General features: G+C 33.8%; 2 protein-coding genes across 3 annotated transcripts; both read left to right on the top strand.

Moving 5' to 3' along the window:
* The first annotated feature begins 141 nt into the window (after window positions 1-141).
* On the top strand, window positions 142-20,035 carry LOC129810292 (uncharacterized). Its single transcript, XM_055860662.1, has 3 exons — window positions 142-586; window positions 18,413-18,935; window positions 19,081-20,035. The coding sequence occupies exons 2-3, from the start codon at window positions 18,422-18,424 to the stop codon at window positions 19,662-19,664; spliced, it is 1,098 nt and encodes a 365-aa protein (XP_055716637.1). The 5' UTR covers window positions 142-586; window positions 18,413-18,421; the 3' UTR covers window positions 19,665-20,035.
* Window positions 20,036-20,914: 879 nt separating this feature from the next.
* On the top strand, window positions 20,915-23,991 carry LOC129810274 (serine protease gd-like). Of its 2 annotated transcripts, none has more exons than XM_055860627.1 (4): window positions 20,915-21,847; window positions 21,919-22,354; window positions 22,572-22,849; window positions 23,354-23,991. In XM_055860627.1, exons 1-4 carry the CDS (start codon window positions 21,466-21,468, stop codon window positions 23,881-23,883), a joined length of 1,626 nt encoding a protein of 541 aa, XP_055716602.1. In that variant the 5' UTR covers window positions 20,915-21,465; the 3' UTR covers window positions 23,884-23,991. The 2 variants fall into 2 exon arrangements, with proteins under 2 accessions (XP_055716602.1, XP_055716601.1); XM_055860626.1 differs by having other exon boundaries at window positions 20,916-21,847; window positions 22,569-22,849.
* The last annotated feature ends 64 nt before the right edge of the window (window positions 23,992-24,055 follow it).

Raw genomic sequence — 24,055 nt, 5'->3', positions numbered from 1 at the left:
ATAAGTACTTATTTAAGGACTTATTTTATGCACTTGGACAGTTCTTTTTAAAAATCACGCACAATACGTTTATAACATTGGGCTAATAACAGCTTACGTTGTGCAGGGCTATTAATTTTCATTTTTTTTGTTTAGTCGCAGTTGCCTGAAATGCCTTTTATTTGAGAACTTGCAAAAATATCATAGATTTTTAAATCAGTTGATTACACTATCTTGCCCCTCGTGGAGGAGTTTTGCGTGTTTGAGTAGTGTAATTGTGGAGCAGCCTCTCTCGATGGAGCTGCTGAAACAGTTCCATCGAGGCCGCAGAGAGTGGCGGACGCATAGTAAAGAAAAGTGAACAAGAAGTGCCGCAGAGTTTACCAAGATTTTCTTGATCAAGTGGTTATAAAAACTTCTGTGCTAAAAAATAATTTTGAACAAGAAAGGATCAAAGAGTGTGTGTTGAGAAATAGAGCGGAGGAAGTGATTATGGATTAATTTGGCCAGTAAAGAGAGCCAACAAGACTCACTAATCTGACCGTCATACAAGAAAAAACCTTCTCCAGCGTTGGATAGAGACTAAAAAATCGAGTTCATAGAAAAGGTATTTTCATTGATATTTCTCGAGGAGTTAGTGTAAGAAAAACTCGCTTTAGTTTTATTGCTGCAGTGTCACGAGAGTCTTGCAAAATATTCCTCCGGAGTAGAATTATTCCACTAAAAGAGACGCGTTTCACTGCATAGGCGCATAGACCGAAGCCCTCCAGGAGAGGTGCAATCATTCCGGTTTGGTACTTTTTGCCTTCTCCCTTTGTTGCATTCTTTGAGAACACGAATTGAATTACATTCTCCATCCGGGCATTGTTGTGCCCAAGAGGAAGAAATTCAATGAGAGATCAAAAAACCACAGAGCAATTGTGGCTCAATCGACAAGCATTGAGAATTAAGAGAAAATTCTTGCAGAGTTAATTAAATGTGAAATAATCTCGATGACTTTAGCCACTACTGGGGCTGGGAATTAATTTACCACGACATTTTTTTATCATTATTCTTTGTGGTGATAGATTCAAGAGAAAAAAACCCATGTACTCTTTATTAAATAACAATTAAATAATTTCTTACCACAGAGCGTGCGTGTACTTAAAATATACTTTTAGAGTGAATATAATATCTAAAGAAAAAATAAATAAATCGAGGATTAATAACGGGTCTCGAGAATCGTTCATGTGGATCATTTTAGAAATTTTATGAATCACACCCATTCATTTTCACAATTTGCTGCAAAGGTTTTTTGGTGTTGTAAGAAAAGCTCAATTATCTTTGTAAACAAATCTCTTCTACATGCTGGAAAATTTTATATATAGAATCACTTGTGATAGTGAACTTGAACGACTTGAACGCTTGATGGAGGCGCTCAATCGAGGTAAAAGAGAGAGTATCTTGGTCGCTGGGATGACAAAAACAACATAATATAAAGCCAGTTTGAATCTAGGGTACAGTGAGGTAATTTGGAATCGAATCTAAATTGGAATTTTGAGATTTATAGAAAGACCATGAAGATAGTACAAGACATTTCAAGAGTAGGGTTGAAGGAACACTTATTGGCACTTGAAGAAATCTTATCCTGATCTATTGGCACCCTATTTTGTATATCATTTGGGATATAAAGTTTGAAGACCTATTCTTAGGAAATGGTAGATTAATAAAAAATGTCGTATTAATTGCATATTTTGACGAAATTGTCAATAAAAGTGTTCCATGTCGAATATAGGTAATTCCTTTCCTTCTTTTTCGACCCCTCTTCTTCATGGTATTTTTCTTTTGCTCCAAAAACAGTTCAAAATACCAATTTAAATCCGATTCCAAATTACCTTTTTGTACCCTAGACTGAAATGGTAATTCAAACGGAAAGCCTCTTAAATAAAATGTCTAAAATACCATAAAATTCTTTGTCGTATGGCACGATCTTGGTGTTTTTCGCATTTTGTGCCTTTTTTCCATCTTGTTTTTGCCACATTTCGTGAGGTTTTTTTCCATGAAAATTTCACCAGACATCCCACGAAAATCATGTTGATAAAAAAAAGACTCATTAAATTCTTTTTATTTTTATATCAATACTGAATCATGGACTTGAAGAGAATGAAGGAAGCAATTGATGAATTTAATTGTAGATGATATTTCTGGTGGCCTCGATTTTCGTGTGCAGAATACTTAACGCATCCACACTGTCTTCCTCATATTCTCTCCTTCTGAATTTGGTCATCTGCGACGTTTTCTCTTGTGGGAGACACTTTCAAGCACCACTCTGAGTGACTTCTTCCACCTACAGATTAATTGGGTCATTGGCCGAGGTCACGAGGCTGGTCCGTTCTCATGAAAAGTAAAACGATATGGGGTCTCATCGAAAGACAAACATAAATGTGTTAACTGATTGTTTATGCAAGGTGTATATACCGTATTAGAGTTTCCTGCAAAAGAGAGATTTTTGGTTGGCTAAATGCAAAAAAAGAGTCATTTAATGAGATATTACAAGACATAAGTAAACTAATTTGTTGGGTTTTACTCGCCAATTAAAGTTACAATGGTGAACAATAAGAAAAAAGGGAGGGAAATTAGCGAATTCCTCTCAGCTGTTAACAGGAGAGAAAGAATAGTGAATGCTTTTAAAGCTTGCGCATTTTTCAATGAAATTTTCACAAAAGCTCGCATTCAATTATGAAAAAGTAAGAAAGTAAAAATTATAATTTTTTCATATTATAATTCTAGAATATAATAATCCCCCTATAACAACTCAAAGATCTAAGTTAAATATTTTGTGCCAATATAAAGTATTATAAGGGCTATAGTGCTTTATAATCCAATCTATCTCTAAATTTTCTGAAATTAAAGATGTAAAAGGTCCTACCGATAAGTTTAACACTATAAAACGGAGGTGGCACTTAATCCTAATTTCTGTTTTTATTCTTAAATACCTCGAAAACCTGTTATCAAATCACAATTTTTTGGAAAAATTCAACTTAGGATTTTTGTCAAAGATAATTAATCTATTAGGCTCTCAAAAATCTATAAAATTGCTCGCTATTTAGGAATTAGAGACCTTCGGGAACTGGGCTAAACCTCTAGTTGGAAGACTGTTTAAAAATTTTGATTAGATAGATATTTATTTAATCATCAATGACTTAAGAATGCGCTACGGCTTTGAGTTAGACCTGTGATTCTGCGGTTTTCGCCGTCTTTCCGTTGATAACTAACCTACGCCGGTGTAAAACGGTGAAAAACTCCGATTGTATAAATGCCACAGAAGTCTCGATGTGATTTAAAATAAATCAAGAGTTTTACTTAAGTTTTTTAAAAAAACTTTTTTAATGCAAAAAAACTTTTTTTTTAGAATTTCTTGTAAAGACAATTCATTGCGCTTTATTTTTTGTTATTAAAAGAAGCTCAAATCGTTTTTATTTAAAGATGAAATGGATAAGGAACTATAAAGCAATTCACGGTCAATATTTTATGTAAATCTGAGATGATTTAAAATCGGAGATCAGATACGGAAGTTTATATGGGTTTTACAACTAAGGTATATCTATATTATGGCCTAACTGCTGCAATAAGTAAGGTTTTCGGCAAAATTATGACTTAAGAATTGTAATTTATGCCAACTGACTTAGTATTGAAAAATTATGCATTTGCTTGTTGTTTAGAAAATCCAGAGTTTGCGTAACTAGGCTTTAGTTTGCGTAACCTTTAGTACGATGACCACTTTAGAACGCTCTTTTATCCCTAAAGAATTAAAAAGAGATTGATATTTCCACTCTAACTTCGTTATGGTGATATATTGTAAATTGAGTACTTTAAAATTAAGGGCCTTAATTAGAGAATATAAGGTTAGCTTTTAAAGCCCGATTTAAGGATAACGTTTAAATCTATCGCAGAATCTAGGGGGTACCTCTCTATGTGTAAAAGTTCATTTACTTATGTTGGAAAGTTTATCGTATTTTTTATTTTCTGGTTCTTCTGCATATCAATATTTGATTTAATTTAATAATTCAGATTAAATCTCGAAGTAATTAAGAGAACAAATTCCAAAATCAACCGAGAAATTATTAGGCGCAAGGGAACACCTATTGGCACTTTAAAATATAGTATAATGTCCTATTGGCACTCAATTTTGTACGATTTTATTAATAAAATCGTTATAGGACAAGGTAGATTTATGAAAAAAATGTCATAATTACTTGAATTTTATTAGGTAAATATAAGTTTCAGTATTTTTGACGAAATTGCTGCTTCCCTACCGAACAGGTGTTGCTTCAACCCTACAAAAACAGAAAGGTAAACAGAAAGGTGCATTTGTACTGTAGAGATATTATTAAGATACGTTAATCTTTTAGGGACAAAAAAAAATAAAAAAAAAATATTATTTCTTTCAATTTATAAACAAAATAAATTACACAGTTGCAGAATTTAATTTTTCCATTTCCGAAGCTTAGAACATAAAGGGAGTCTGTAAGGGAGTAAGCGAGATGTAAGGGAGACTGGTGAAAATTTGTCGAATCGAAAATTCCAAAATTAAATAATTTTACAAAATTAAAAATTTAAGTAAAAATTTAAGGTTTCAAATTTTAACCTACCTTCAAATTTTTACGTAGAATTTTTTAAGTGGTTCGAGCAAAGAATATGGAAATAAAAAAATATATTATATATTGAAATTTTTAGATTATTTTTATTTCAATACTAAATAACTTAATAAAAGCACATCTTTTGTTAAGAAAGATAAAAGCTTTTGTTAAGCTTTAAAGATAAAATGATCTTCAACAAAGTTGTAGAGAAATTTCCTTTAAAAAATTGGGTATTTTTTGAGTTTTCGAGAGTTAAAATGTCACAAATTTTATCGCATGTCTGAAAAAATCCGCCGCAGTAGTTTTGATGATCTACATACATGAAACCGATTTTTATTACTCGAAAAGCGCATTATCTATATCGAAAGAGGGGAAAGTAGTCTTCAGAAATGTTGTAGAGCAGTAAATTTTTTGTAAGAATGTAGAAATTAATTTGGAGAAAGACTATTATTTATACAGTAGTAGATCTGCATTTTCAGTACAGACGTCTCATGAATTAGTTTTCGTTTCTTGAATCCTATAAGAATATTTTCATTTAGATCGATTAATTTCTTGAGAGTTCACGAAAAAAATTAAATAATTATTTTCATAAGTTTTAGCCCAGTCTCTCTTATTTAGCATAAACTTATCTACATATATTCCTCCATATCATTGTTTAAATAGTATAAATTAAAATAATTGATAATTTACAATTCCGATTTCCAAGAAAATTTTAGAGTCGGTAAGAGCTTTCTAATTGATACTAAAATTTATCAAAATTTAACTAATACACTTTGTTATATCAGAAATATTTTTTTGGATTTTTTTTTACGTTTAATATGTTTATAAAAAGTTTTGAATATGCGTCAATTGTAGTAAAAGTGAAGACCTTTCCATCGGTACTAATTTTATGCAGATCAATTAAGCGACTTGGCTGAAATTGAATTAAAAAAAAATATAAAAGAGTCTTTCAAAGAAATTGTCGTCTTGTTTCTTTTCAAATTAAAACTAAATATATATCATGTCCATACTCCATATGCGTTTAGGTAGTCTTTCATCATTAGGATTGGTAGAACAGAAATTGAAGTGAAAAACCTGCCCAAAACATTTTGTAAAAAAAATGTACATTTTTGTGCAGAACCAAGGATTTATCGACATTCATTTTTTTCATATTATTTTTAAACAGAGGCACTGAAACCTATTGACGAGTTCTTTAAAAATATATAATTCATCATTTTCGCCAAAATCAAACAAGAATTTATGAGCCAATTTGTTTGAGTTGCGGTGTTAAAGGGTGAAGCGAGAATAGCTTCACTTTTATTAGGCTTGATACCCCCTGGTCTGGTGTAGCTATTATAGGGGCAGTTTTTAAAAAGTCTCAGATAACTCAAGTATCGTACCGATCGTACCTCTCGATTGCCTAATTAATCTTTCTATGTTGCCTAATTAATTTGGCTCATGTCAATATGTATTATATTGCATTACCGTGGGTCAGTTACATAAAGAACATAGAAAAAATCGAGTGGTACGATACTTCCGTCATCCGAGACATAAAAATCTTCTCTCCCACTCGAAAACATAACACTCTGGTAGTCCAAAGTAATTGAATAAATACTTATCATATAATTATGAGTTTATAGTCTCCTCTTTATTTGCTAAAGATTATTAAATTTCTTTTAATGCAAATGACTTTTAATACCGAATTAATTTCAAACTGCTAATGTTATTTATCGGTTTTTGAATAAATAACAATTACAAAAAAGACTGAATTTATAGACTGCTTTATATGTTTATTTTTTTTATTTCATGAAATTTATCTCAAATCATTAACTCTTGAGAATAAAAATTACAAATTGGAGGAAAGGAGCTACACATAAAGTTGAAAAAGACGGAAGTGTGGTATTTACCCTTCACATAAAATCTCGGAATAAAGTTGTTAGCACTTTTGCATGCTTTATTAAATATATAATGCAGTATAGTGAGTGTATGCGAGGAGCAATTAGACAATTAATTAAATCAGCAGGGAGATATAAATATAGCCTGTGAAAGCCATAGATTGGGAATGGTAAAATGGCAAAATATGACATAAAATCACGGAATTTTTGTCTTTCTTTGGGCTCAATGCCCATGTTACTACCCTATACCAGAAGATCACGCGATCATGTCAATTTTTTCAATTATTCAAATCTACCTTTATAGTCCCATTGATCTTTCTCAAGATGATCAGATTGCACAATTCAATTGCATGGAAGATTTTGAGAATGATAATTCCATTTATAGAATTATTCCTGGGAGAGATTGTCTCTCATACGATTGACACATAATTTAATTAATTCCACCTTTTGACCGTGAAAGCTTCCGAATTTTCGCAATTTGTAATGCGTATGTGAGTGAATGAAAATGTGACCCAATTAGGCAAAAAGGCCTCTCTAACGCAATTTCAAGGGGTCCACAATTTATTAGCAGTTGTCTGTTGACTCTCTTGAGTCTGCAAATTGATGGCACACGATGATGTTACTGGACACAATTTGTACGAATAGGTAGAAAGTTCCTGGTCACATTTTTCTACAACTATTGCCATGGAGAAATTTCTACTTCATTCAATTTACCACAGTTTAGTGTATTGCACAAAATATATCTGACCACAAAGTCCTAAAAAAGAAGAATTCTTTCTATTTGGAGTCAATTTTTTCCGATAAAAAGTGTTGCAATGCTCAAAAGAGTAATTGATTGCGTTAACAGGGCCTCAAAAGCGTGTGCTTCACAAATTCTTCCATTCAGTGTTATGACGATTTGGTAATTTCTACACCAATATGCTGGTAGTTTAATTATTGTATGGCAATTATTATTAAAATTCCTGCCAATAAGCTGCAGATGACACGTACAAAAGGAGAGAGTGAGAGAAGACCAACTCTTTGATAACATTAATATGTGACATGAAATACAATAATAAAACTGCAAGAAGAAAACAAAGTGGAACAAACGTTTAGTTGCACTGTCGCGAACATTTTTTTATGCTGAAGGAATATATTTTTTCTCAATCTTTTTTAAAATGTAATAAAAAAGTTTTTGTTGTTACGAAGAAATGACTTTGTTGCTGAAAATATGGTTAAAACAACAATTATTAGGTAATTAAATGGCGAAATATTATTTTCTTGTATAATATTTTGTAGTTTTTTGTATAAATTAGCAGGTTCCTTTCGCACGATTGTAAAATTTTTATTTGTATTTTTATTAGATAAATTTTTGGTGCTTAAAAATACTAGTGCTTAAATTCTTGGCAGAAAGTAAATTCAGAAGTTATGTTACGATCTTGGCATCTCAGGCTTTTGATCAATTTTGAGTTACTTGGGAACGCTTTCAGGCTTCACACACATTCTGGGCTTTGAAAACTTTTTTCCCCATATTCCTTTAACGAATCTGATCTATATGGCAATATAATTAATAGCTATGTATTAAGCTACACATTTCCTAGAAAAATTAGATCAGATTTATTAAAGGAATATGGGAAAAATATGAAGTGTTCACAGCCTGCGTGTGTGCGAAGCTTCAGTAAATAGTCTTCAGTAATGATAGTCTATCGTTTTTCGCAATAATTTCACGTTGTTTAATTTTTGTCTAAATAAACTAAGATTAAATAGTTTTGAAGAAAGAATATATTAATGTTTAATAAACATTTTTTCATTAAAAGAAAACAAAAAAATAAATGAAGTGAAAAAAAAGAAGCAATAAAATATTGAATTTTGTTCAATAAAAGACCTAAATTTACAAACCTTTTCTAAAACGTCAATGATAAATTCACCATTTTCCAAAAGTATAAATTTAGTTTGACTCAAATTTGATTTCAGAAAATATTTTGGATCAGTAAATCAGTAAATTGGGCAGTAAAATATGGAAAAAAAATACTTAATAAAATTGATTTTTTTACGGACCATTTTAAATTTTATTCACTAAATTTTAATTTTTCTCTTACCTTAATTTACCAATTTATTATTATTTTTAGGCACTTCTTTTAATATCGCGCCGTATAAATTACAAAATTTACCAATTTACAGGTCAAAATATTTTTTTTCTTAAAGAAAATGAAATGGCCAGTAAAAAGAAGAAAGTGAACATAAAATATTTTTAAATCAAATCAAAATGCCAAGATGGTTTATTACTCCTTCACGATCCATTTGCCAAAAATATTTTTCCAATTTATCTTTTTTTTTATATTACTACTTTAAATATCATCTAATTACAACTTAGGGGAGACCGGGGTACTTTTAGCCAGCAAATGAGGCTTTTTTTCGCTCATGATTTGTGAAAAAATGATAAGGCTTGTCTAATATTTTTATGTTTTATAAGCAGCATTAGGATATTGGCTTTATGAAACAGTGTAGTTCAAAGCTCTAAATATACTTAGAGAGGAAAATGAAAAAAAGTATGACACATTGGCTACAAGTGCCCCGGCCTGAATAGATATAGCCACTTCTGGGGTACTAATTGCCACCAGTTTTCCAGCCGAAATTTTAAACTGGAGATACCAAATAATGTTTCACTTGATACACTGAAACCCACTGATTTAAAAAAAAAATTACTAAAACCTAAAGGAAAAAGCTTTGGCAGACTTTTTAAAGTATTTTTTGTAATTGAGTTAAAACCGATGCAAATATCGTGAAAAAATCTATTTCACAAATTGCTCATCCGAATGCCAATATTGCTTGGAATATCAATAGTACTTTTTCATCTAACAATTATCCATGTATTAGTAAAAAATCATCAATAGTTTTATCCCGCCACGGAAGAATGGCTACATCTGCCCCGAGCGCTGTTTCAGTGTTTATCAGCTGATATAAAAAAGTAGATAATTATTGTCCAAGTGAAAAATATCTCTTAATTAACTTTTTTGAAAAAGAAACAAAGTAAAACTATGAGATTCTGATTAACAACTTAGAAAACCAAATGCTGGGCCAAAAACAGTAACATCAAAACTACAATTTCATACCAATTTTATAAAACTGCTTTTAAATTGTAGGATAACAGGATCAGACTTATAAATATTTCTGGGAATATGGGGATGTGCTCCCCCTTTCATTAAAAATTTTTTGCTCAATGTACATTTTAAGGGAAATGAGAAAAATCCACTGTCTAATTCTTCCCCTGGTTAATTGTACCCCGGTCTCCCCTACTAATCTTTTTTATTAAAATTTTATCCAATCTATGCTCATTTTTGAAATGCCTCATTACAGATTAAAGTTAGATTGTAAAATTTACCATTCTTTATATTAAATTCTAAATTCAGAATTTGTATAATTGTATTTCGATAGCTCAGAATAAGAAACGAGTAACTCGCAGTAGGCAAATTTTACAGGACAGCGATTAGAAGCTGAGATTTTACATGCAGAATATAGTATATTTGTGATTTAAAAGCTTTATAACTTTGAAAATAATTATCTTTTAAGTATAATATTCACAGGGTATAAAGAAGTATTCAAAGAGCGAATAAAACGATTTTCGTAAAAAATCGAGTTATTTGACTTATATTCTGAGTGCTTTTATAATTTTATAATTTTAGTTAAAGTTTAGCTTTTCTTCTGCTACACTAAATATGGATTTTAGAAAATACTAACGACTTTTTCTCGATATTTTAAGATAAAGAGACGAACAGAATTTTGTATCTTTAATCATGTTAATGATATAATGAGACATATCTTTCTGCTTTATATGTTTTAACGTCTGAGGCAAATCGTATTAAAAATATATAATAAATATTAAAAATCTCAATGAGTTTCAGTAAATTGAATATGTTTAAAAGATTCTTCAGTTTTTAATTTCAGAAACTCATTATTTTGTCTGAAGACAAGATTGATATGATGGACGTTCTAATAATAAACCTTAACCCAAAATACCATTCTTATACCACGATTTAGCGATATTTTATAACACTGAACAGCACACTAATGAAGCACTGAAGTCCAAATTTTTTTGATTATGCATGCGATTTTTATTTTTTTACATAAAATTTCACTGAGTGGAAAAATCATTATAATTAGTCCAGTTCGTCCAATTAAACTATAGTCAAATATTAAAAATAAAAAAAGTTCATTAGTTCCAAATTATAAATCTAAAATCTAACATGAAGTGAGAAATGAAAGATGTCTCATTTGCCTTAATTAAAGTAAAGTACGTTAATGTCAAATGTTGACTGTAAAAATTTAAAAATCGATAATTTATTTTTTTAAATAATAATTTAATTTTTATTGAAAATTAAATTATTCTGTTTAATTTATTATTATTACAAACTAAATACAAGAAAAGAGTAGGGGGAAGAAGAAACCCTTAAAAATTGACTTTTTCCTTCTGTTTTTAAAAGAAATTAAGCCTTATTCGTATGTAATTTAGCTTTACAATATGGGTTTTTTAAAGCTAAATATTGTCACGATAAGGTTCAGCTCCGTTTAAAAATAATAGAAAAAAGCCCCTTTTTGAAGCTGCCCCACTTCTCCCTACATAACCCGCATGTAACAAATATGATCCTGACTTTTGAATCATTATAAAATTGAGGTTTGCTAGCACTTCGCGAATCTATTTTTACCACTATTTAGGTGTGATTGCTTTTAAGTTTAGTTTTTTATATGTTTACCAATTTTTTTATACATAGCATTCCCTCCAAATTGTGTAGCTTCCATTCACTAAACAAAGTCTGAAACCTTATTTGGTTTGTTTTTAAATGACTCATTTATTTTTTGGTGAAAAAATGTTGTGACTATTTTCCATGTTATTTTAATGATGTTCTTAAGCTTTTGTGGATTGTGTGACGACTTTAGTTAATTTAAATTAAGATTTTTTTTTGCAGAAAACATTTAAATGCAAATTTGACCATCACAATAGCACAGCTAAAAAGAAAACAAAAACGGTCACAAGAGATGAAAGTTGTTAGAGGTCAAATATCATATTACTCAATTTACTCTCACGATGTGAATTATTTCTTAATTATTTTGAGAAAATTGCTAATTCTCTTTTTTGAAGGGTTTTTTGGGGAGAGAGAAAAAAAAGAGAAACAAATTGAATTAAATTTTATATACAAAGTCTTGGCCCATAGTCTCACGAGTTCGTGTATTTGTTTCGAATTTTGTATGGCATTATGGGTGATTAATCTCAATGGAATATATTTTTGTATAATTTTTCTGTCAGATTTCTTAAGGAAAAATCACGTAAAATTGTTGCTATACCAAGGATGATTGAGAATTTTCGTGGAAACACAGAATGAATCAAAGAGTTTCTTGTTGTTTTCAAGCAATCATTTCCGGTTTTATTCTCACGTCTCTCACCATCTCGCTGGTCATTTGTGTCTCTTGCTATGAAATACGGTGCAGCAAGCATCAGGGTCAGTGGTGGTACATGAAATACTCTCAATTGAGCTCTCAAAATAAGTTTTTTTTTCTTCAATTTGCAATTCAATGATGCTATTGTACTTAAACTTATTTGCATTCCAGAAATGATCTGTTTTTTTCTTTTCAAATGTTAAAAAAAAATAAATTGCCAAATAGCTTTTTCTTATACATGAAGTTTTGAGCCAATTTTTTGAGAGAAATTCATTGAAATTTTTCTCACATATCTCTTTTCTTAAAACGGAAATTTGTCTTAGCTTTCTTCCTTGTTACCGAAAATATTTCAATTAAATTGCAACAATTTCCGTCAATTGTTAACTCGGAATATTTATTTTGGCAATTTTGCGCTTGACTTGAATTACTTTATTTCCTTCCTCAAATACAAAAAAAATTCCATAATAATGTAATGCCTCTAACGAAGTGTCTTGTCTTTTTGTCGGTAAAGATAATTCAAGTGAAATTTTTGGTTCTTTTTTTCTCTCTCAATCTCCTCAACTCTGGGCGTTAAGAGGAAATATGGTAAATATTTGACGATTTTTTTTTCAATTTACCTTTTTACTAATGAATTCGTTCTTCGTTCACACCTAAATCACTGTCCATCAACAGTTACAAGAGATGTACTATTAACGCTTTTGATGGAAAGGCCAAGTGGAGTGAAAATTTAGCCACATTGAAAGTTTTTCCCTTCATTTGCTTTTATTTCTCACTATTTGCACTGAGGATGAATGAAAAATTCATACAATGTTATATTCCCAGTGAAAATGTTCATAAGTTATTATTGTGAATGTCATATTTTCAATTTTATTTAATATGTAGGGGAAGGCTTTCAAGCTTTGCACACACTCTAGCTTGGAACACTTCATATTTATTCTATATTCCCTTAATGAATCTGACCTAAGGGAGTGTGCCAAATTTCGGCCAGCTTCTAATTTCGGCCACTTTGAGTGTAATTTCAGCCATGGAAGTAAATTAATTAAAATTATGTATGTTATCTTCGAATAGTCAATGGATTCATTTTGCTTTTAAATATTTATTCATTTTAGGATATATTTACGCAAAGATCCTTAAATTTTAGGTATAATTTGAATTTAAATTGCGTTGTAAAAACTCAGTGTGGAAAGAGTCTTACAAAAAATGTAACAGATCGATTGTGTTTCTAGCAGTTTTACTATTTATGGTGAAGTGCAAAAGGTTTTTCTTCGGTGTTTTTCATGAAAATTGATTAGTTTTCATTAAAGATTGTTTCTGTTTATGTTAATAGTGAATCAATCTTTAAATTTCGGGTAAAATTTCCCAGCTGGATTCTGTATTTCACGTAAAAAAGTATATACTTTGTGAGCGTCTCTCCGGTGAGGTAGTGTTGCCTATTCCGGCAACATCTTTTGCTTTCCTAAATTGCATATTAAAGTAATATGGGAAAAATCAAGCGTTCGAAGCCAGAGTGTGTACGAAACCCAAAAACTTTCCCCTAAGTTCATTTTTAAAGTACCAATTATATTGTACCAATAATGATGATAGACTTGGGATCTTTTTCCTCAAAAGAGGTAAAAGTTACAATGTGCCAGCGTTATTCATCATTGGGATAGAAGAATGTGCTCACTGAATTATAGGTGTTTCGACTGAAAATGAAATTCATTACCAATTTAAAGTGATTTGCTATAGTGAAATGAAGACATTTCGTGCAAATTGGACGAATAATTATAATCTGTTTAAGTGTTAAAGACAACACAATTTTAATATTCATCAATCTTAATTTTAATGAAAGCCAATTGTGCTGTGAAAGAAAGGTATATACTTTCCAGCATGAAAACGCGACGATTTTTTCTCACTACGAAATTCCACGTGAATTTTTCATAAGATAGTTGTTGTTCACTGATTTTGTGAATTAAACTCGAAAGTTGGAAAGTATATAGACATAATATTTATTTAGCGATACACTTTATTGAGTGCCTTAGAATTTTTTAAGTAAATATTGCGAAAGATCAAAAACGCTTCAATTTATCAGACTTACGATGTTAGTTTGTTCAAATCAATTATGTTGTTGTCGAGGTTGTTGTAGTACAAAGTGTTGTACGTAGTTAAACCACAATGATTCACTTTACTAACAAAATAGTTTTCCGTTTTATTTCATCCATTCCAGATTGAATTTGGTAGAGTTTGTCATATGAGATTTTCCAGAGATAATTGCAGAGTTATTGAACTCCTTGTGAAGGAAAGCCTTATTGGCCTTCAATTGTAGAAATTTCTACAATTTTCCGCCACGAGGTTGTTATGCAAATTTTCATAGACAAAATAATCAAATAGAAAAAAAGTGACTCATAATATAACGCAAAATTCTCACAATTCATTTTCATCTTTCAAAGTAAAGAGATACGGCTCTTTGGTATTATTTTCGTGTCGGAGAAAACTGTTTTTGTCTTCTCAGTTTTAACCCTATTCTCATGCACTGACTATAATGGAAATAATGAGATTTTTCTTATAAAAATACAATAATGAATTTAAACATCAACTCATCACTTGGCGATGTGAGAGAAAGACATGAGATCAGTAGAGCCAATAAAATGTAAATGAGATTTGAGAAGCGATCACTCTTATTTTCATCCCAGAAGCATGAATAATCTCACATGATTATTCCAAAAAAAAAAACTTGTATCAAAGAAAAAGACGCAATTTCTTTAAATGCTTGTTCTACCTAAAAATCACGTGACATCATTTATCCTCGAGCGTAAAATGTTAACTTTTTGGTGTTATACAAGAGGAACTAAATTGATTTCTTTTCCTCGCATTTGATGGATGATGGATTTATGGAATGGATTTAGCCTGAAGGAGAATTTATAATCGTGTACAATTCTTCTGTGAGAATAGAGTATTAGTCACTGAAAAGTCTCACTGCAGTGGAAATTTTTGAAATTCACCGATTTATACTGAAAAATTCCTCAAAAATCTCATACGAAGTTATATAGCGAAGGCCTTTACTGGATTCTGCAGGAAAACAATGGCTAAAGAAAATTCGCCAAGTGCTCGGTTACTTTTTTTTTTAATAATTTCATGATTTTTTTGTTGTAGTTTTGTTTTTTTTTAATTCAGGATCCACTAATTTACCGGATAATTTATGGATTCAGAATTGCAGGGAAATTCAAGACCTTTCAAATGAATTAAATTTTGACCAAACCGGTTAAGAAATACGTATTTTGAAGAAGTTTTATTGTCGGTCTTAAAACCGATGGAATGATTGGTCAAAGGCGCAGCGAGGGAGGAGTCTTTGCCCTTCTACACGACATTTAAATAATAAAAAAAAGTTTAATATTAAAAATAAATAAATAATATGAACTCTCCAAAAAGTTCAAAATAATTTAATTTGGATTAAAAACGAATTTCCGGAGAATTTTAATAAGAAATTTTGCACAAAATCTCATAGGGTAATGTAGGCATGGTTCGCACAGAATGAACCTTCAAACGATGCGAATTTTCTCTTTGTTTGCAAAGAGCTGACCTACCATTTCTCATCTCGTTTTATGAGCTTAATAATGATCTATCTTATGGCTAAGAAAAGAAATGACGAACTAACTCTTTGCAAACAAAGAGAAAATTTGCGTTGTTTGTAGGTTCACTCTGTGCGAACTATGCCAACATTCCCCTATTAAAAACTTTTAAAATGTCTTTTTGGGAGGACTTTGGGTAAGCTTTTAATTAACTTTTTCCCAAAGAACAGTTTTAAGGAAGTTTTTCAAGCTTGTCGCATCTTTTCCAAAATAAATCAAAGTCAGTTTAACTCTTTCGTCTCTTTTGGGACTGTCGTACCCAAAGAAGCATATGAATGTTCTATGAAAAACAATGTTTTTTAATTATTCAGAACTGATAAAAATCCGATACTTGTGGATGATTACAAACTATAAGGATGTCCAAATGTAAGATATTTTTTGTAGGACCTCAATTATTTCCTGAGCTTAGATATTTTTGATTAAAAATTGTGAAATTGGCTTGCAGCATATGCTGCGGTCCGGAAAGAGTTAACATTATTTTTTTTTAGGAAATTTTTGAAAGAAACTTTGCAGAAAAGCTTTTGAGACTTTTCCGGCATAGAAAAATTTCTTCTCGGTATCTTTAATGAGCTTTTAGGTTACTAAATCCACCAGATTAATCGAAATTGGGTTTGAATTATTTTTTTAACCTATAAGAACATTTTTATTTGTTAGAATTTTTACCCAAGAAAAGCCCATTTCAGAAAATTTTTGGGGTAAAAATCTTGTTATCTTTACAAAGAGTTTAAAATTCTAAAAAAATTTAATGGATATGAATTTATGGTAAACTCGTAATTAGAAACCATAGAAAACTTCGAAAGGAAGTTTCATAGAAACATTGAAGTTTTCATATCCTTTCTGTTAAAACTGAACAGAATTAACGTGCACACTTTAAAAAACTAAGGAAAAAGTATATCAGCTGATTCCAATTACTCAAAACCATTAAAACAAATCAAAATCGGATTAAAACGGAATTTTCTCCTAGAAAAGCTATCGCTTCTCGGCCTAACGGCTAATATCAAAGTGTAGTATCCTAGAAAAGCTATTCAGATACGAGAACGTTTCTATGGTACTCGTATAAATCTTTTAAAATTGATTCAGAAATGAAACAAAGAACGAAGTATCCTCAAAGATCTGGTCATTAGGCTAATATGGGATATTTTTGCTCGAATTTTCGAGAAAATTTTTGTTCTTTGCGTTTGAAAAAAAATTCTTTGAGGCATAATTCCGCAAATTCTCTTCAAATATCAATCAACATTAGGGTAAAGTGGTACAAGTTGGACAACTGTACAATTTGGGCAATCAATGGTACAAGTTGGACAGGATTTTTTTTCTTGATAAATTTAGTACATTTTTATTTGTATATTTTTAATGTTTTAGTTTTATATTTTGGTTCCTTGTGCTTAAAAAAATTTTGTACTGTATTTATCAAGAAAAAAGCTTTGTGCAACTTGTACCGGGGAATTGTCCAACTTGTAACACTATGTCCAACTTGTATCACTTTACCCTATTTCAGATTTGCTCCCCGTCTTACTAAAATCCTGACCACGCCCTTGTAATTGATTAACAGTACCAGATTCGGGTGACTACCTCTTGCTCTCCTTAAGTTTTTCTCTAATCCAAGTCAAAGATGGTCTTTCACCGTTGCGATTTACCATATTCGATCGGTGAAGACCATTTTTAAGTGCTAAATGTAAGAAAGGTTTACGATCGAAAGGGAGGCAAACGCGCCCCCAGAGAGCAAAGTCATCCGCATCTACGGTACTTGCTCTATTTGAATTGATTATCTGCAAAACAGATTCGAAAGTGATAAGTCAAAACGTGGTTTTGTGGCGGTGAGGGAAAATATGTGAAAAAACTTGAAAACACGAATCCATCGTTGGTTAGGGGTTGGACACACCTACGGCTTAAGCTGAAAGACTGCTTACCGTAATTATAATCAAAATCATGATTAGGCTATACATTCCCATTAGTTAGCCACTAAACTGACTCTCGGTTTAAGCCGGAAATTAAATGAGTCGCTGTGGTATCTGCATTTCCTTTGTGTCTGCAATTAGTGTAAACGTGTACACAGCGATTCATAGTTTTCAAGAAAGATACAAATGAAATGCAGATAGCACTATTGTTGAGGTTTCTGAAAACCCTAAGTCGATATTTCAAACTGTTTATCGCCTCTTTTTAGGCCAAAAAACATACCTTGACCAACAATAAACAGACATATTATTTATTTATTTATAGTAAGGATTTGATACTCGTAACTAAAATTTGACAATTATATGCATCGCTCTTCCATAGAGTGCGAGCAATAAAAATCTCAATTGCCGTTTACCATGAAAAGTACCAGAAAGATTATCTAAAAATCCCAAACCTAAGAGGTGGTCACGATTGTCGAGTCGTGCTTTTGATATAATTAAGTGATTGGCGCAATACTCAAATTGCTATGCAGACGGCGGGAATATTCTTTGGCTACCTCTCCTGAGAGTTAGAAAAAAGTGAATCTTGGGAAGAAATTGAGAAAGTTACCACAGAGGAGTTTCACTTTGATGAATGGGAAGATTCACGCAATTCTATTGAAGTGAAATAAAGCATAATTGAATTGGCGCGGGCAGATTCAACGTTATTTTGCACTCTTTTGATTGACGTTGGGGTATTTGGCTATATGTTGAGAAAAAACATCAATCAGGCTGGACTTGGGGGAGGAGAGAAAAATCACGAGGAGCGCCCTAAGATCGCGACACAATGCACGATAGAAAAAAAAATGTATATATATATAAAAGAAGGTTGTCCAGGAAGTGGCAACACCGTGTAAAAGAATGGTGTGATTTTTCCTCCATAATTCTCCCTATAGCAATATTGTGGGTGTGATGCAATTTCTCTCTCGACTTAACACAAAAGAATATGCGGCTTCATTGAAGATGTTTTCCTGGATTTTCTCTTGCAGGGCACTATCATGTTGAGGGTAATTGCCGCAATCACTGTATTTGCCGGCTTGGTGACTTTAAGCTGGGGACATGGCCGTATGATTGAGCCACCGAGCCGAGCATCAGCCTGGCGCTATGGTTTCAATACACCACCAAATTACAATGATCACGAGCTATTTTGTGGGGGCTTCTCCAGACAGTGGCAGCGCAATGATGGCAAATGTGGAATATGTGGAGATGCATATGATACTCCCGAGCCACGTGATAATGAGCTGGGTGGAAAGTATGGACTTGGGGTTATTGTGAGGCGGTACAATCCAGGATCAGATTTTCTTATTCGAATTGAATTGACTGCCAGCCATTGGGGATACTTTGAGTTTAGATTGTGCCCTGATCCAGCCGGAAAGCAAGACTGTCTCGATGAAAATCTTCTAGAAATTCTCAGTGGATCACCTGCTGTGCTAAACGTTGATGATCCTTCTACACGTTTTTATCCCAGAAATGGAAGCAGAGTCTATGAGATTAGAGCTAGGCTCCCAGAAGGTAAATTATCTCCAGGAAATTTCAGATAAAAAACTAAGAAAAATGTTCTTATAAGAAATTCTATTGAATTTTTCATTTTGCGAGCGTATCATCAGAATTGCCTGAAAGTATGTAAAATTGAGCGGGCTTTTTTTTCCCTCCACAGACTTAAAGTGCGAAAGTTGCTTGCTCCAGTGGATTTATGTTGCGGGAAACAACTGGGGCATGTGTGAGAATGGCACAGGTACTGTAGGTTGTGGACCACAGGAACAGTTCCGTGCCTGTGCAGATATTTCTATAGGATACGGAGCACCTTCACCGCCACTTCGTCCCGTCCGACCGGGCACAAAGACGACGCCAAAGACAAAGATGTCCGAGGCTACGCGACTGCCACCCGGTGCCGCCGACGAGCCACTGCCCGAGGGTCCCAAGTACATTGGTGCCCTCATTGCCATTGTGTCCCTCTTGTTGGTGCTCTGTTGCCTGGCTGTGGTGTATCTCTATCACTATCATGGTCAGAGGATCAAGCACCTGATGCGGTGGCAACGTACAAAAGCTCCTGCAACAACTACACATCTCACCTCTGTAGAATCAGCACCGATTCCACCCCCCAGAACGAAACGGCAGGGTCATCATGGGTCCGAAATAGATGCCCGGGAGTCGAGTATTCTCACAGGGAGCAATTCACCGTCACCGGGGGCTCGCAATGGAGGCCCAAAATTGCCAAAGGTGTCTCCAGAGTGTGCCTAAAATTTCCCGCGTGTTCTGCAATACCTGAGAAGTCCCACCTTGTCTGACTTTGCAGTGTATTCTACTCTCGAGGAAGATGCGAAACATCTAAAAAAATTCCTCCCAACATGAAGACTCAAAAACCACTTTTTGTATAAGAGTGTATGTTTTATTGTTAAGTGAACGACAAATATCAACTTAATTACTTCCACAAATATTAACTATGCTTGATTGTAGGTGAAATTCTTTTGGTGGTAAAATCTCCCTAAAATGATTTTCCCTTGTAGTTGTAATAAACTTAATTGTCGAATGAGCAGAAATTGTCTAAAAGAAAGTCATTTTGTGATTTATATTTATTTTATTTTCTGTATGAATAAACTATTTCCAAGAACGATATGCATATTTTATCTGATCAAATAAGAGATTTTTTTTGAGAAGGGGGATTTCTTACAATTTAAAATGCCATCTTTCGCGCTTACGTAGTGCCCAGACAAGTATTCAAATGTGATCATCTCATCCTCTTGCCTAGTTTCTGATTTTGGTTCTTGCTATTAGTGAATTATCTTGTATTCAGTCCATTTTTCACTTAAAATTCTTATAGTCACGTTTACCCATTACTCTAGATTTCTTTCACGTGAATCTCTGCGTAGGTAAAACTAAAGGGTATTCCGTAAACTGTGCAAAAACTTTTCTAATTACTATGGATCTCTGTTGGAATCTCTCGTGGATGTTTCAATATTGGAATCTCTGGTAAAATTTTTAGGATTTTTTTTTCTACGCAGAACTCTTTAGTCAACGTATTACTTGCAGAAATCTAAAATACAATTTAGCGGTAAAGGATCACACACTTTGAGTTTTAAGATCAGGGATTAGAGGTTTTTTTTGCATCAATTTCCTTTGCCTAATCTTTTATCGATTTTACTATTTTCGAGGATCAGTCTGAGTAACACCATTAATACACATGAATTTATAACACATAAAACTTTTGTACACCAATCAAACTTTCAATCACTTTCCTGAAGATTTTTTTTTGTATCACTCGTAACACATTTTGTCTGAGATTTCTTGATCACAAATGTTAAATAGTTCTTAAGACTATCGCTCTTTTTAATGCAAAATCGTTCTTTTCAACAATTCACCAGTCCATATTCCTCTCTACTGCTGATCATTTTTGCTGTTAGAAGTACAATTATCCAGATGGGACCACCAACATCACCAATATAGTGTCGCGCGTGTGAAGCAAATAAACGATAATTAAAGATTCTCTGACTCGCAAGATTCAAAAGTACTTCTTCACTAAACTTTGCCCAATTCGTCTCTGCATGTTAAAATGCCCCACCACTTTGCGAAGATGCTTCTTTTGCATTCCGGAAACTTGTCTTGCCTGGTCACAGATCACCACGACTGCGTCACACGCAAGTATGAGCTTCTGGCTCTCCCACCCTAAAAAGCTTCACCACGCATTCGTATATGTATTTGAGCTTTCATATGGGATTTGGTGGAATTTGTGGTTTCCCGTGAAAAAGGAGAAAATGAGAGAGATACCAACATGCTCCCACAGACACTGCTTCCTTCCCAAAATACCCATTTAGTCTGCTCAAGTCGCTCCGGCCGTGAGCATGTTTTTCTAAAGTATTTCTCCATCGTGCTGTGGTCTCAAGTGGATAACAGGTTTTTCCTCTTGTAACTCAAGTGTTGTGTATTCCCCCACAAAGAAGTGGAAGAATAGCTACATTTTGGACAGAGAAACAAATTCCGCATTTTTAACACACACAACATCTGCCCAAATATTTAGCTATCAAATTCGCACTGGAATATCGCTATGAATTCACTATGGTACTTTGCTATCTTCTTGTCTGTCGTCATATCAAGTTCATATGGCCAGGAAGTACCAAACACACCATGTCCCTCCACATTTCGCTATCAATTCGACAATGGAGCTGGTGAATGGATAGGTCTTGGGAGGATAGCTAAAGCTCCCATTGGCGAGGACATCATCCTCTACGTCACACTATCCGTGGGAACTCAGCTGGCATCTTCGTATGTGGGTGAGGTGAAGATCCTGGGTCAACCCAGTGAGATTGCCAATCGGATTTACAGTGGTCAGCCACTGAACTTCGAAGTGCGCTTTCCCATTCAAAATCCCCTGCCCGAAGTGTCGACGATCACGGTGAATGACAATGTGATTTGTCGGGCGGAATACAGTGAGATAGCCCTATTGTATGGTATCTCCAATTTGCTCACTCATCCAGAAAACTTATCTCTTCTCTCACAGCCACACAGTACGAGTACACCACAAAAATTCGCCTGCAGTACACATTTAAACCCCAGGGAGGATCACCTGTACATCTAAGTCAGAATCACAATCACCAAAACTACAATCAAAATCAACCGACATTCAATCAGAATCAAGGGGGATCCTCACTAAATGTTGGAATACCCCAAGCGAATGATTTTGGTTTCCAGGGTCAGCTTTCCTTCCCTGACATATCACTGGGTTCATTCCTGGGTGGCGATGATACGGCGCAATTTTCCTCCCCGAACATCGATCACCAGCACCAGCCACAGCATCAACAGCAACCGCAGCGTCAGCCACAGCCGCAACAGATACCCACACAGATACAACCCACCCGTCCTCAGCAGATTGATTCACATATTCAGCCGCGACCACGACCTCCAAGTGTACCATCATCCATTGATAGCAAAGACAGGTGTGTGTTGGAATCACCTTTTTCGCATACCTCCACAGATTTGCAATCGGAATGTGTGTTACTGTTATGCCTCACAATCTCTTTCTTTATCACATTAATTCCTTCCCCCCCCCCCCTTGGGCCAGTTTTGCGGAAATTCCCAAGATACAGTCACACCTCCTTACGTCCGTTGAACTATAAACTTAGCTCAAAAATTCCCTCCTTTTCCCAACAGCAGCTCATCAGTGACATGCGGGAAACCCGATCCACTGGCCGCTTTCACACCACTCATAGTGGGTGGTACGTCTCTTCAGCGTGGCACTTGGCCATGGCTTGTGGCTGTACATGTATACAAGGAGCACACCCTTGCCTTCCAATGTGGTGCAACCCTGGTATCACAGAAAATTGTCCTAGGAGCTGCACACTGTTTCACCGATCGCCAGGGCCAGAAGCTAAAAACTGAGAATGTTGTCCTCATTCTCGGACAATACAATCTCAAGAGACCCCAGGAAGAAGGTAAGAATTACATTCTCCATTAGGCATGATTCACTGGTTTGTCGGCTTGATCTTGGGGAATTCCGAAAATCACTTCATCATTAATATTTTCTCCATTATATTTGCTGAAAGATTGAAGGGTTTCTTGCAAAAGCAGTTCATATATTGCAAGAGTCTTTTAAGAGTCACAATATTCGTTTGGAATTTCTTTTTTCATAAACGTAAAATTGATTTTGAGAATCTGCTCAATTAAATAAACCCAGTCATCATCGAGAAATTTATTGCTGAATTTTCCAAGAATACATTTCAAGAAATCCAGTTTAGAAAACATTCCTTTTTTTGCCTATTTTTTATTTATTCTTGAATTCCTATTCAAGAACAAGAATTTACATTGAAATGTGTATTTAAAAAAAAAAACAACCGTTTTTGCTTAAGATGCTTGAGACATTTTTAAAAGAACTTTAAAACAAATATCATTGGCCTAAATTTTGCAAAAATTTCACTTGAAAAATTTCTCTCTATCAGGTTCCCAAATTGTCTATCCGGAGAGTATCAACAATCACCCAGAGTACATGAGTGCCCATAAGATCGATTCGGATATTACGGTGGTGGTGATATCGCGGCCAGTGGAATTTACGCAGTTCATAAGGCCAGCTTGCCTATGGAGTGGTCCCGTCACGCAAGACCTCATAGTTGGACGGACAGGAGTTGTTGTTGGCTGGGGACGTGATGAATACGGGAATGTGAATACGCCTGAACCGAAAAAGGCTGAGGTTCCCGTTGTCTCAGACGCCACATGTCTCCGGTCCAATGAGGCCTTTTCGAAGATCACCACAGATCGCACTTTCTGTGGCGGATGGCGGAATGGGTCAGAGGGACCGTGCAATGGGGATTCCGGTGGTGGCTTGATTTTCGACATAAACGGTCGCTGGACGATCCGTGGGATTGTATCTGCCTCCCTATCGGACATGCTTACTAGTTCATGCAATCTCAAAGAGTACGTCGTCTTCACGGATGTAGCAAAGTACATGGACTGGATTAGAACGTTTATCTAATAATCCTGGATTCTCACAGAGAATCAGAGGATTTGCCAACACCATCCTAAAGTCACATCGATAATTACAAGGACGCAAATTATAGACGGAATAAAATTTAATTAAGTAGCTCAAGTGTTTTGTCAAGAAACCTAAAAATAGAGTCAGGAAGCCAATCTGTGTTTGTCATGAT

This window comes from Phlebotomus papatasi, chromosome 1 (assembly GCF_024763615.1).
Source record: "Phlebotomus papatasi isolate M1 chromosome 1, Ppap_2.1, whole genome shotgun sequence".
Taxonomy (NCBI): Eukaryota; Metazoa; Arthropoda; class Insecta; order Diptera; family Psychodidae; genus Phlebotomus; species Phlebotomus papatasi.
This window is presented reverse-complemented; position numbering and strand designations above follow the sequence as displayed.